The following is a 15,006-nucleotide window of genomic DNA, read 5'->3' as shown; positions in this document are numbered from 1 at the left end:
TTCTATCAACCTCGAGTATCAGCGAGCCTGACGAAGAAGACATGTGCATGATCGACTCTCAACCTACCTAGATGACCCCAATAGTCGATTACCTCAAAACCAGAATTCTCCCAGCAGAACAGAACGAGGCTCGAAACCTGATGTATTAGATCTTGAGGTACACTATTGTGGAAGGAAGGTTGTATCAAAGAGGGTATTCTGTGCCATTACTCTGATGTGTAACTCCACCCGAGGCAAAGAAAATTATGGAAGAAATTCATGAAGGATTTTGTGGAGATCACACTAGGGGCATAGTCTATCCAAAAAGGTAATAACGCAGGGGTATTTCTGGTCGACAATCAAGGCAGACGCATTTGAATATGTCAAAAGATGTGATAAGTGCCAGCGATTTTCTTCAATTCCATGAGCTCCACCTACCGAGCTTACCATTCTGATCTCCCCTTGGCCCTTTGCGGTGTGGGGAATCGACCTAATAGGCTCACTACCAATAGGCAAAGGTGGAGTAAAGTATGTTGTGGTCGCGGTCGATTATTTCACAAAATGGACCGAGGCTGAACCCCTGGCTACTATTACGTCGAAATTTTTTTTTGACTTTGTCATAAAGAATATCGTCTGCCGATATGGGATGCCTAGAAAGATAGTGTCGGAGAATGGTACCCAGTTTGACAGTGACCTGTTTACCCATTTCTGTGAGAAAAATGGGATTATAAAAAGTTTCTCCTCCGTCGCCCATCCCCAATCAAATGGACAGGTCGAAGCAGTCAACAAAACCCTAAAAGGCTCCATAAAGAAAAGGTTAGAAGAGGCTAAGGGAAGGTGACCTGAGGAGTTGCCTCAGGTTTTGTGGGCTTATCGAACCACAGCTCGAACTTCAATAGGGCATACTCCTTTCTCCCTAGCATATGGTTGTGAAGCCATGTTGTTAATTGAAGTTGAAATACCTACAATACGGAGCCATACATATGATCAGACCTCAAACCAATCTCAGCTCGAAGAAAGTCTAGAACTCATTGAAGAAAGATGAGATGAAGCTCAATTGAAAAATGCTGCATACCGGCAACGAGCTACCAGATATTTCAACAAGAAGGTTTGAGATAGGAAGTTCGGATTGGGAGACCTGGTCCTACGACGTGTGTTTCTGGCTACACGAGACCTGTCTGCTAGAGTACTCAGACCTAACTAGGAAGGACCTTACTAGATCGAGTCTATCATCCGGCCGAGGTATGTAAATTGGCGAGGCTAAACGAAGAGTTGGTGCCGCGAGCTTGGAATGGTAAATATCTATGACTTTATTATCAATACTGTAGGAAAGATGTTTTTGTTGTAACCAAGCTTGTTTATTTTTCAAGCATTTGTTAATAAAAATATTGAATTTCGCTCCAAAGTTGTTTGCTTTATTAATTGTTGTATTTTTTGCAAACTTCCTTAATTTAATAACCTATGGTCACACTCATAATATATTAAGGGGGTATCATTGGTATACAATCATACCATAAGTTTGAAAAAATAAATAACATAGAATAAAATGTCTGGATCGTTAACCCGACACAAAAATGTTAAGTATACACGCGAGTTAAGATAGTTTGGACCTAACCAGATTATAAAAGAAATTATAAGTGGATGGATTACAAACCAGACACGAGCTAAATAAGTTTGGAACAAAACAGCTAAAACTAATCGATGGAAAGTTGGAATGTTAATAAATCTACTTCGAGTTAAGTCGAGTCCGAGGCTGGAATATTTTGCAAAAAGATAGTTTCGACCTCACAACCTTGGGGAGCTACTCGAGGAAGAAGAAAAGTGACTAGAAAAGCAAGATATAACTAAACTACTAATCTTACATGCCATATAAGTACTTTCGAGTGCATGGTGAAAGTAAGGTCCGACCTTGACAAATAACGAGGTTAGACATTGATATATCGGGTAAACTGTGCATGAATGCATTGAAACTCGAGCTTAAATCCAACAAGTGTGTTTGTACGAATAAACAAACATAAAAGCGAACCTTTAATATAAGATGCTTGAAATATTTCGACCCAGAAATGTAAAGAAAAAATATTAAAGTAAAAGCTAAATGTAAAATCAAATGTATAAAGGTTTTTGAGCAAGAAAATTATATATATAAAAGATTAAAATCATTGTTTGATCAAACATAAAATAGCCCTAAAACGAGCTATAAATTGTCTTTTCCCCAAGGGCTTAAATAAAAAAGGTATTACAAAAAAAAAAAAAAAACTTAATGGGACGCAGCCCATGACCTCGCTTTTATGAAGCAGGTGCATCCTCCTTAGCAGCAACAGGCTTCTCTATCATCTTTTCGGCCTCCTCCTTGGCGTCCTCTTCATCCAGCCAAGCCTGCCACCTCTCAAGGAACTCATCTTTGAGAGTGTCCAGAAAGCTAGTATCGAGATCAGCATTGTTGGCCCAGATATGGTACATGGCCATATCAACAACATGATCTTTCTTCCGCTTAAACTCCTCAAGAAGGCGAGCCTTCTCACCCTTGATTATATCGAAGGTGGCCTTCTTCTCCTCCTCTAGCTTGGCATTCAGCTCTTCAAACTCCTTGACTCTAGAGTCCCTCTCCCAGATTTCAGAATCCTTAGCCTCCAGCTTTGACTCGAGCTCAGACTTCGTGGCCTTAAGCTCATCTGCGAGCTTTATTTGGAGGGTCTTCCCCTCCTGAGCATAGGACAAGCTTGAGTGGACTTCGTTGTTCAGCTTGTAGTTAAGCTGAGAAAACGTGGCAAAGGCCTATACACAAAAAAAAAATGGGTTAGAACACATACAAAATAAATCCGAATGGGCAACATGACAGAGTAAAAAGAATTATCGAGGTGAGGAGCTCGCTGCCCTTGTCATAAAGGGTGTTGTTGTCTCGGCAAGATGTGAGGAATTTCCATTGAGGGGCGCCAAGGTTGCTAAAACTTTGGCCAACTCGGGACAGTACATCCGAGCCCAGACTGGCTCCGTGTGTCCTCGCGGCATTGTCGATCACATACTCAGGGGAATGGGTCGAAATCGACAATAAGCGTTCCCGAGTGGGAACCAGCTTTTTTGGAGCCATAGCAGTCTGTTGAGAAGTTTGAATGGCCGAAGGAGGTAGGGGGAGCAAGACCTCAGTGGATACTCTGACCTCAGGGTTTGGATCAGCAGGTAGGCTCGGGCCATGGGTGCCTGAGGCAGGAGGTGTTGCCTCAGATGTCTTCAGGATTTTAGAAGGGTACCTCGTTCTCTGCGACGCCCTCAGACGCTTGCTCTGCTTAGCTCCCGAGCGGTGGCTGAGCATGTTATCAAGATCAGACTCCATGTTGCCTGCACATTCACAATTTACACATTAGTGAACGAGCTTAAACTACAAAAAGAAACAAGGCTAAAGTCAAAAGAAACCTAACTGGAACCCTCCCCCGAGCTTGTGCTCGGGGACCAAGTAATCCCCCTATCTTCAGAGGAGGCTGGGGGAGTCCCTTCCCTATACGTAGGTGACAGTCTCAAAAGGTCTCTATAGTCGTTGGTCCCATATTGAACATCGACCCCATCCCAAACTTCGTTTATACTATACGTAGTTTGGAATCTGCCTAACCAACTATCAAACCTATGTACCCTATGATCTACCCAGAACCAAACATGAAAGTTATCTCTGGAATTCGAGAATAGGATCAGAGTGAGGGGCTTGTGCTTAAGCATAGAAGGAGACCACATGGCCGAGCTAAGTATTATTTTACCTCCTTCACCCGAGCTCGAGGCTTCGTCTTGTGCTTCGTTTCCCGAGGTGGGTTTGTCGTGACGGCGAGCCACCGAGGGACGGGCCTGTGAGTTTGACGATCTCCGTCTCAGGGGGAGCCCCTTAGTGGGAAGTGGCACAAGCTCCAACTTAAGGTACTTCTGGTAGGCAGTGTCGTCTATCAACTGATCTTGCTCCAAGAGGCCACAGGCTCGGAGTCGTTCTTCATGGAGGAGATAAGATAAAGAGCGCTGACCATATGGTAGTTGGAGCAGGGCCTTCTTATGCTCCATCATGGATTCTGAGGGTGTGGGGCAATGATAGTTAGCTGAAGAAATGGATGTGTTATTATTCTGAGCTTAACCAATCGAATTAACAAGAAAGAAATAAGAATGAATACTTACAGATTCGTTGGAACGAACAGAATTTGGAAGGAGCGAGGCCATTCGTCCAAAAGAAGGCCAACTTGAAGTTTGGAGGATGGTTTTGGCATATCCTCGAAAATATTCTTCTCCTTCGGATAGCTCGACAAGTAGTAAAAGCCATCCCCTCCCCGAGCTCGGGAGGGGTTGCTTTCCAAACAAAAAAGATAGAGAATCTCTTTTGGTGAGGGTCTTTCCCACTTCACCTCGTGATATAACGACCTGAGGGTAGAGAGAACCCTATAGGCGTTGGTTTGGATTTGGAATGGGGCGAGCCCAACAAAATCCAGAAAATCCTTAAAAAAAGGATTTCAGGGGAAGTAGGGCCCCTGCCTTCATATGCTCGTGACTCTAGGCTGCGAGCTTGATCTTACTCTTAGGACTGCCATCACCTGGGGCATAGAAGCTCCGCTCGTTTAGGGTCGCAGGCTGACACATCACTGCACCGGAGAGTTTCAGGTTGTGGCAAGCTAAGATCTCAGAGATTTGGCCCGTCGAAGTGACCGAGATCAAATAATGCTCGGCCTCGAAGAATTCCTCCCTGGAGGTAGGAATGGACGCAACTTGCGAGGTGGAGGCGGTTTGAAGAGTCCTCCATCAACGAGAAGGCAAGAACACCAGGCTCATAAACCCCAAAGGATATCAAGGGTCAGACTAATCTGGGCATTTGGCTTGATTTATAATTCAATCTAACAGATGGGGTACGAATATAACGTTGGCGGAAAAAATGGAGATACGAAAAAGACATGGGCAGATGTAAAAGGTACTCAAGTACTCTGACTGCGCAATCCTTGGCTGACGTGTGTCCACACTCGAGTGTAGTAGGTGGCCCGACTTTCGAAGGTAGCAGTTCAAAAGTTTCCTTCTCATAGGATTCGAAGTGATACTTTTGATGGGGAAAATGTTACAACCTCGATTTCGAGAATGGAAATCTTGATCTCGAAACTCAGGGTCGTAAGGTGTTAGCTCGAAACAAGCATAGTCATCATGTGATCAACAAGTCAGAAACGGTCTCGTTGAGTAGTAAATGCGACAACGTCGGGATAGGTGAGCTCGAAAACTACGTAGTCTAGGAGGTGTTTCGAGGTTATAAGTTAGGCTCGAAACTCACAATGGCAATGGTTCAACACTTGTATAAATTTCTTGATTCATTTCCTGCCCTCAGACAAGACGATTTGAGCTCGAGTATTGTGAGCTCGAAGAGGATGGTCTCGTCAACATTATTTGTCGACACCAGAGGCGAACCAAGGTGATGAGTTCGCGATGGGTGAACGGTCTCGAAGGCGCGTGGGTCAAATGCCTAAGCTCGTAAGCTATGTGTGAACATGTTTATTGTTGTAAAATCTCTATGCTTAAGGGATCTGATGTAATCTGTTATTAAATCTCAAATATCACGGGATATTACTGCGTGCGTAGTAACTAATGCATTTAATGTCATTTATTTTAATTGATTTGTATTATATCAACTCGAATTCTGTGGGAAGATATTTAGAAAACCACTCTATAAATAGAGTGGGACGATTCATTTGTAGGGACTGAGAAACTGAGACTGGAAAAACTCTGTATAATTGCTTCCAGAAAGCTTTAAGAGAATTCCAAAGAGCTAATAACACAAACTCGTGGACTAGGCAGATTTTAACTGCTGAACCACGTAAAAAACCGTGTCTATTCATATTGTTTCCTCTGGTATTTTTTTTGTTTAATTGCTCTTCTTTTTTAAGTTGACGAAAAATGGCGTCAACAAATATTAAAAAAAAATAACGTTTATAGTGTATGTGGTTATTAGTATATTATGTAGTATATATTGGTAGTTTTATTTTATTTTATTATTTTGTTATTTTATTAGGTATTTAATTCAAAAAATATCCTATTTAAATATCTTAAAAAATAACGTTTAACGTGTATGCAGTTATTAGTATATTATGTAATATATAAATAATGTGTATAGTAATTTTTTTTAAATTAATTCTATTTTTTTAGTAATTTTTAATGATTAAGTAGTTAAGAAGTAGAGTTAGAATTAATTAATGTTATTATAATTATTAATAAAAATGAATAAAAAATTAGATTAAATGAGAAAAAAAAATAAAGTGGTTTGAAGAGATTTTAGAGTGTCACACCACCACCTTGAAGCTCTCCTTTATATATATATATATACTAGATACAAACAACGTGTAATGCACATTTGCTTAGTTTTATATATAGAATTTATTAAATTTGTATCATTGTCATATAAATTTCAAATAAATAAATAAATAATATTATATATAAAAGAATTACACATAAACATATTATATTAAATGAAAAATTAAACTAAAACACTATTTATGATTTTTTTAAAATATATATAATATGATAACTTGATAATTTTTTTAATAAAAATTAAGATTATGTACTATATATTATTATTATAATTATATTTTATAATGCTTAAATTTATATTTATATTGATATAAGTATTAAATATATAATTTTTTATTAAATATTATTATAATAATAATATTTTATTATATTTGAATTCACATTAATATAATTAGTTAAAAATTAGAATGATCATAATAATATTTTATAACATTTAAAATTATATCAATATAATTATTAAATATCTAGTTGTGTATTATATATTATTATAATAATGATATTTTATAATATTTTAATTTAAATTTATATTAATATAATGATTATTAGGTATAAGCAATATGTAATGCACGTTTTCTTAGTTTTAAAGTTGTAAATATTGTCTATAATTTTAATAAAAATTGGTTTACTGTTTTTTTTAATATATATATATAAATATTTATATCAATAATCTTTATATATATGGCATCTAAATACAACATTGATAGATATATATATATATATATATATATATTTACATGGCTACATGACATATATATAAATAAATTACAATAATATTTAAAAAGAAATTAATAATAGAAATAAAATAAGAATAGAAAAAGTCATAGTGTAGACAGTAGTATATATGCATCAACTATTTTTAGTTTCTAATGTATCTTGCAATGTCTTTTGGTGAATTTGATGAATATAAAGAGCTCCAATCACTTGATAAAAAATAAACTATCACACAAAATTATAAGATAAAAAAATGATATGTATGCCTTTATTATTTTTAAATAAATATGATTTAATTATTTAAATTATCATAAAATATCTTAAAAATATATTATTTTAATTAATTTGTGTTTAAGTTTATGTTTGTTCTAGTTTTTGAATTTGTCAATGACAACAAGAGATTATATATTATATGTTTAATATAAGATTAATATTATACGTGGATTTTAAATTTATGTTTGTCGCCAATTGATAATATATTATATTATATTATATTAATTGTTTAATATGATATTATTCTAATAAGTCAAGTTTAAGTTTAATTAAATTTCATTTAAGTTATAAAATGTTTGGTTTTATTATTTTTAAATAATTATTATTGTAAAATATCTTATTTTAATTTGTTTAATTATTTATTTATTTATTTAATTTTATCTAAATTTAAATTATGTTTACAATCTAAATTTTAAATATAAGAATATTCTGTTAAATATAAGAATATTTCGTTAAAGTTAATAATTTTTAAAAAAAAAACTATTAAAATCAAGAATTTTCATTATCTACTCATTTTTTTTTATATATAAGAGATATATGTAGTCTTATATTAAATATTATTATAATAATATTTTCTTATAATATTTGAATTTATATTAATATAATTGATAAATATCTATTTTTAAGTTAGTTTTAAATGTTTATTCATGTTACGTTAAAGTTAGCAAAATAAACTGTTAAAACAAAAAGATTTATTTATCTACACATATATTATAGAAGAGATATATGGATATAAATATCACGTTTGTAAGAATATTATTGTACGCCCTGATTTTCCGACGGGCTGATTAGCGAGCTGAGCTGCAGCCTAATCATGATTATCTCGTGGACATCCCCAAAACCGGAGCTGCCGTCATAAGATCATGCCTCCTTAGCTCGAGGTAACCCAAGGGTTCGCCAAGATTGCCTAAGAACTGAGTCCGGACTCTGAAGGCCGAAGGTTGAGTTAAGTATCCAGCTCGTGGTACGAGCTGGAGTTGGAGGCTATGACCCTTTGTAAAGTCAACACACGCAAGGTAAACGTGCATATATCAGACTTCATGTGTCTGATATGCCCCTGACTTCTCGGACACGCAGCAGGAACGTGCGTATTCAGACACCCACGACTGGGTTGGGCCGTGCGGCCCATTATCTCCTTACCTATTGATTTGACCACACTTATGTGTCAGGTTTAGAAATTAATCATGAATGTCACAGACTTGATACGATAGGTAAGAAGGTCATGAGATGACCTTCTTACCAACTCACAGGTGCCTTCTCCTATAAATATGGAGACCCTGGGAGTAAATAGGGGTTGGATTCTCTCTTGTAAGAAATACCCTGTAATCAAATATCTAGCATATAGCAATAATATTGACTAGTGGAGTAGAAGGATTTTAACCCTTGAACCACTTAAAAAACGTACTTTGAGTCACCATTTCATTTTTCTAAGATCATTCATCTGTTACGGTTCAACATTAGCACTAATCATTTTCTCTTCTTTTCTTAATTACCTGTTGGCGAAGAACCGCTTCAACAATTATCAATATATATTTAACGTTGTATATATGGAATATGGTTTCTAAATAACTGAATGCATTTTATTATAATAAGCAATAAGAATTATTGAATATAAATTAGATTTATAATTTTTGTTGGAAATAATTATTTCAATTAATGCATTATTGAATATTTTTATCAAGCATTTTTATATTTTTAAATAAATATTGGATTTATACCTTTTTGGACCCTGTGTTTTTTCCTATTACCTGTTTGGACCCTGTGTTTTGACAAATTACTTTTTGGACCTTATGTTTTGTAAAATGGTTAAAATAGAACCCTAAACTCAATTTTGATGAAGAAAAAATTGAATATAACAACACAGTTTTTAAGCAGAATGATTTTATTTTTGTTCTAAATTGTTAGTTTGGTAAATTATTTATGATTTTAGTTGAGAAAACATTGACCAAAATCGGTTTTAGGGTTCTATTTTAACTATTTTACAAAACATAGGGTCCAAAAAGTAATTTGTCAAAACACAAAGTCCAAACAGGTAATGAGAAAAAATACAGAGTCCAAAAAAGTATAAACCCATAAATATTTATGATATTCATAAACTTTCTTTAAATTTCCATAAAATGTTCTCTGATATTTTCTCTAAAATTAGAGTACTGATATCCTTACTCGTTAACATAAATATATACATGATCTTTGGTAAGATCACGTATATTGGTACTAAATAATAAAGAACTGATAATTTAACGTTAGATCTCTTGTTTTAGAAGTTGAATGGTGTGATTTTATTAGAGTAATATTTTCTAGTTGCTTTCATTTGTCAACCAGTTTTAAAGGGTATCCATTAATTTTGTCATGCTACCCTCTAAAGTGGGTAGTTCAGCTAATGACTACCTGATAGGCTTGCTTGTCGTACTCTCCACCGAAATTTTAATTAACAAGAAACTAGGTTTTATTACCAATTTATGATTAATTGCAGGGTATAATTATCATAATTAATATATAAACTATGGTATGATATTTTAGATTGTTACAAGTCAAGCCATATAACTCTCTGGAGAGTCAAACCTTGATTGTCCCCATAATAAGTTAAGCTCGTTCATTTATTTGTTTCTGAAACTTTTGACATGAATGATTGATCTATAGTTCACATGATAATGTTATCGATACATAATAATAATAATAATAGAATTGCATGGCAAGCTGGGGTTGTCTGCTAAGAGTGCAAGTCTAAGGGTAAAGGCACGACAAATTGGGTTGTTTTAGTTTCTTTATGTTTACAATAATTTGTCAGAATAGTCATACGTGAGTTGCCATTTAACATGTGCATAGTATTAATATCATGACAAGAAAATAAACTGTTGACTATAATCTATATTAGTATCAAAGTTAATATTAGCTAAATAACGTAGCTTAGGATTACTAAACTCATAACTGGTATAAGTACAAGCGGCTCTTTGTTAGGGGGTTTAATATCTTGGGGGATGGGAATGTCAAATTCAAGTAATTTATTTTTTAGTGTTGTTATTTGGCATTTTAAGGTGTCCAATATTACATGAGGTGGGACTCCATGATTAATTAGCAATACCTCATAATACTTATTAAATTCAAATAAGTGGGAACCGATATTAGATTACACCAATAATAGTATGTCACCTCCTTGTTGTGTTGGGCATCAGTGATGCCCCTTAACAATAACATGGTGGTTTATGTTTACAAGTAAACCTTACTTTTTAACTTTATTTAAAAATAATCTTGAATCATTTGAACACTTGAATTCAACATTACTTTAATCTAAACTCATCTTGACCAATCCCATCAACTCAATCCTCGTACAAAACACTCCACAAGAATTAAGGTTCAATAGTAAAAGTTCAAAAGTAAGAATCTCGGGCAGAGATGTGGTAGAGAGGTTGGTTACCTTGTCCAAATTTCGAGTGTTATCAAGTTTACGAAATTTATCTTCCTTTTAGTTGATTTACACAAAAATGTAGATAAAGGGTTTTTGATGTAAGTTCCATGAATGAAGTCAATATTAAGGTGGAAGGAAACCTATTTCCCCAAAATTCAATGCATCTTTAATTGAAGACCATTTGTTATACAAACGCAAATAAGGATATGAAGGGAAAAAACAGAGCAAGAAAGAGAGAACAAGACAAACAAGTAAACAACCTCAAAAGCACCACCAACATAGCTTATCAAATAAGCATGAACCTTCTTTTGCATTATTCATGCAATTAAAACCCACTGCAGCTGCAGAAGTACTAATTATTTCCAAGCATTGTCCCTAAATGATTAAGGAATCTCTTTACACCAGCTAGGTAGCAACCCTACCAAACCCATATTAGACCACATTCTAACTGGTTGGCATCTCTAGCAACCAAAAAGAAAAAGATAACTAATAATAACAACAACTGTTTGGCAGTTTCTAGCAACCAGGGAAAGAGAGAATCTTTGAAAACTAAGTTGAAGAATTCATTATGCTTTGGCTGTTGGAGGGGAATATTACATTTTAAAACTAAGTTGAGCATTCATTATGCTGCTGCACCAACTTGACAAGAAAACATGCAACTATTGTTTGTCACGTCCAGCGTTAGCATCATTAATGATACTTCTATTTACGAGCTTCATGTCTACCATCCATAAGGCAAAAAAAAAAAATCTGTGCATGCAATGCATTCTTGAGATATTGAACGAATAATTATTCTTTCATTCATGTCAAGACAAGACCAAAAAAACAAGTTACAAGACTATCTAATATAAAGAACCAGGGAAGGAAAAACAGCAATAGAAAGACAATTAACATAAATTTACAAACATGTTCTGAGAAATTTAGATGCAAGGACAGTGCTTGCTTTTTAATGTAAATAGAAGGATCCCAAATCTTCAAAGTAGCACGTTGGGCTTGGATAAATTTCCTGTAAAGTTTACTTTACAGTAATCAGGAAATTGCAAACCTGACTCTGTAATATGTGGGCATGACCTCACATCCAGGTACTCCAAAGAGTTGCATTTGTCTAGAAGCCAGCCTATGCCAGCCACTGTGATCTTAGGACAATTATTAACCTTCAAAACCTTCAAGGTCAACTCTGTTTGTCTACTGGTTAAACCCTCGAAGGCAGCATCTGATACCTCCTCGCAGCAACCAATGTCGAGTGCTTCTAGGTTTCTGCACTTGATGAGGATACAGCTTAATGAAGAATTAGAGATGTTTAAACACCAGTCCATCCGCAAGTTCTTGAGGCTGTCTTCACAAGCGGTGGCTAGTGATTGTATTGATTCATCAGTGATGTCACGACAGCCACCAATTATCAGAGTTTCAAGATTTTTGCAGAATCTGGCCAGAGATAGTATTGATGCATTCCCAATTTTGTAGCAATCCAACAACTTGAGTGTCTTTAAGGAAGTTGCACATGCCTCTGAAACACTGGAAACCCCAATATCTCCTATATTACTGCATTTATTGATGTCTAAAAACATGATCTCACGACACCCACTCACAAGGTCTGCAAGTCCTGAATCAGTTATATTGGTACATCCTTGGAGGCCCAATTCCTCTATATTGGGGCAATTCTTGGAAAGGGCTCGTAAAACTTCGTCAGTAACAAGTCTGCAGCCAGCAAGATGCAGGCTTAGTAGTTTAGGACAACCCCTAGCAACAACTAGCAATCCTTTATCTGTCAACTTTCTGCAATATGATAAATCCAAGGACTGTAGTGAAGAAAGACCATTTCCAATTGCCACTATTCCTTTATCTGTAATTCCTGTACGTCAAATTGCATATTCTTAGGTAGGATCTACAAGTGCAAATTGATGAACTTTTCAACTCTTTTGATATTAGAAGAATTTGGGTAAAGCTTCAAAAAACTTCCAGATAAATGAACAATTAATACCAAAATCAAATAGCATTCATATAATAGAATCTTAGAATCTAAATGACACAAACTACTCCAGCCCAAAAATGCAGGAAATGAAAAAAGTTGATCTTTATACTTCAATCAAGTCTAATATGGGATAAAATCATGATCTCACACTAGAAAGTTAGCGATTACCCAAAATCATGAATGATAAACCCAAAACAGATAATGCCCAAATAATGTTGATACTTACACAATGTACTGAATTCAAGATGATGAGACTATTTACCTTTACAATTTTGCAAATTGAGAACTCTCAAGCATTCAAACCCATCAGCAATAACAGAGAGATCGGAATCGGTGACGCCAGGGTAGAAGGACCGAGAAACGGACTGGGAGAGGTCCAATTCTAGAAGTCGAGAGAACCTGGCGGCCATTCTCTCAAGCATGTGAGGCCCAGCACGTGCGAATAGCTTCTTCCTCTCAGTGCTCTGCAAGCGGAGCCATCTCTTGCAGACCAAGCCGAAGAGCTCCTTATCCTGCTCGCTCTCCAGTTTCGCCAGCACCGAACGGAGCTCGTCGTCGGTCAATGCATCGTTTATGCAGACCGTTGCGGGCATGGGCAGGACTTCGGTAGCCATTGGTGGAGAGGAAGAAAGACTACGAATTTCTTCACAGCTTAATTACCTTAAACTTATACCTAATTCGGATCCTAACCCTAACCCTAACCCTAATTCTTATTTTAATTGCACAACGCACTGAAATGGGGGATCGGGGTTAATAACCGAGCGGTGGCTCTGGCGAGTTCAACAAACTTCATGTCGTTGATTGGCGTACACTGTGGATTTACTAGAATGACCCTTTCCATGCTCAAGGTCTCTCTAATCTCGATATCCCTTTTCTTTAGGTTATTTTCTATTTAAAGAAAAAGACGAGTTTCTTTGCAAAATAAGGAATATCATGTTGTTCATTTCAAAAAATGAAAAGGAAAAAGAATATCATGTTGTAGAAATGGGCACCTCATCAAAAATCATTAAACAAGATAATATATTATATTGATAAGGAATATACCTTTTCCTTTTTAAATCGTACAACATTTATATGTTAATTTGATACCATTATATACCCTAAATCACAACTTTTTATGTTATTATTTAACTAATATCATTTTCAATATTTTGTATATTGTAAATTAATTCAAAATTATACTTTTCATTAGTTTTAATAATCTTTAGATAAAAAATTATTATTCACCAAAATTAATAAAAGTTTTTTTTTTTTTAGATTTATCTTACACGATGTATTAAAATTATATTAACTTAACAATAGAGTACTAAGTTGGTTTCAAGACGATTTCTCTAATCTAGTTTGTTCTGAAAGACGTGTCTCACCATTAAGACGTGAAGGCTTTTGCTAAGGAATTTGTCTAACTGTTTGATTGAGCCTTTGTTGTTGCTTGTTTTGGCAATGGAAGACATTGGGGGAGAGTGGAGTAAGGTGTCCATTACTGGGAGGAAATAGAAGTTATTAGGGGGAATTTTGTTTCTAAAAGTTGTTCAACAGTTCGAAGGGGATTGCTTGGAATCACAAGAAATTGGTCGAAACATGTTGTAGTGGACAAAATTTGTCTACAAATTAAAGCCTAGTCAGCTAGACTAATTCACAAGGCCCAAACAAATGCAAATGGGCTCACATATATTGGATAAAACATCCAACGAGCCAGCTGGTACCCAGACCCGAGTCCGGATGCATTCAGTCAACCAGGGACATTGAAGCAGTCAAAGTATACATTCTTTTTCCCATAAAGATCGGAGAAGAACCACTAAGAACGGGTCAGATGGGAAGATAGGAAGGAGGAGAACGGAACGAACAGAAGGACAATAAATAAGACCCACAATGGTTGAGAATGGGACATCGGATAACCATTTTACTCTACTCTACTCTCTTACTTAAACGAAGTACTATTCTCTCCAAGCGATCCAGTCAGGCAAGTTGAATCAGTCAACCTGGTCTGACCCAACCGGACTTGACCCGATCGTTGAATGTCGCCATCATCTCTGTCGTCACTCTGACCATCCTACTACTCATCCATCCATCATTATATCGTTATTTTCATTATAGTTTTGTTACTTTCAATTAAGCTTTCGTTACAACCTAACTAACTTGAGCGTCGAAGTCCCTTTCGCTGACACCCCACCGGTGCTCCCAATTGAACTCTCGTCTCTCTTTCTTTGTTCTTGACAGGTTGCTGGTGCCTGTCTAATCAATTGTAGGAAATCACATCTACAATTTGGCGCCCACCAAGGGGCCCTAGCAATCAGACGATCGACAAAGAGATCAAGGAGTTCACTTGAGAACCATGTCAGATGTGACTGAGACACCC

At 35.9% G+C, this 15,006-nt stretch overlaps 1 protein-coding gene across 1 annotated transcript; it reads right to left on the bottom strand.

Annotated features, from left to right (window-relative positions):
* Positions 1–11,455: 11,455 nt before the first annotated feature.
* LOC133818880 (F-box/LRR-repeat protein 4) lies at positions 11,456–13,576 on the bottom strand. Its single transcript, XM_062251983.1, has 2 exons — positions 12,913–13,576; positions 11,456–12,530 (listed from the first exon to the last, which is right to left on the bottom strand). The coding sequence occupies exons 1-2, from the start codon at positions 13,262–13,264 to the stop codon at positions 11,653–11,655; spliced, it is 1,230 nt and encodes a 409-aa protein (XP_062107967.1). The 5' UTR covers positions 13,265–13,576; the 3' UTR covers positions 11,456–11,652.
* Between the last annotated feature and the right edge of the window lie 1,430 nt (positions 13,577–15,006).

This window comes from Humulus lupulus, chromosome 2, assembly GCF_963169125.1.
Source record: "Humulus lupulus chromosome 2, drHumLupu1.1, whole genome shotgun sequence".
Taxonomy (NCBI): domain Eukaryota; kingdom Viridiplantae; phylum Streptophyta; class Magnoliopsida; order Rosales; family Cannabaceae; genus Humulus; species Humulus lupulus.
This window is presented reverse-complemented; position numbering and strand designations above follow the sequence as displayed.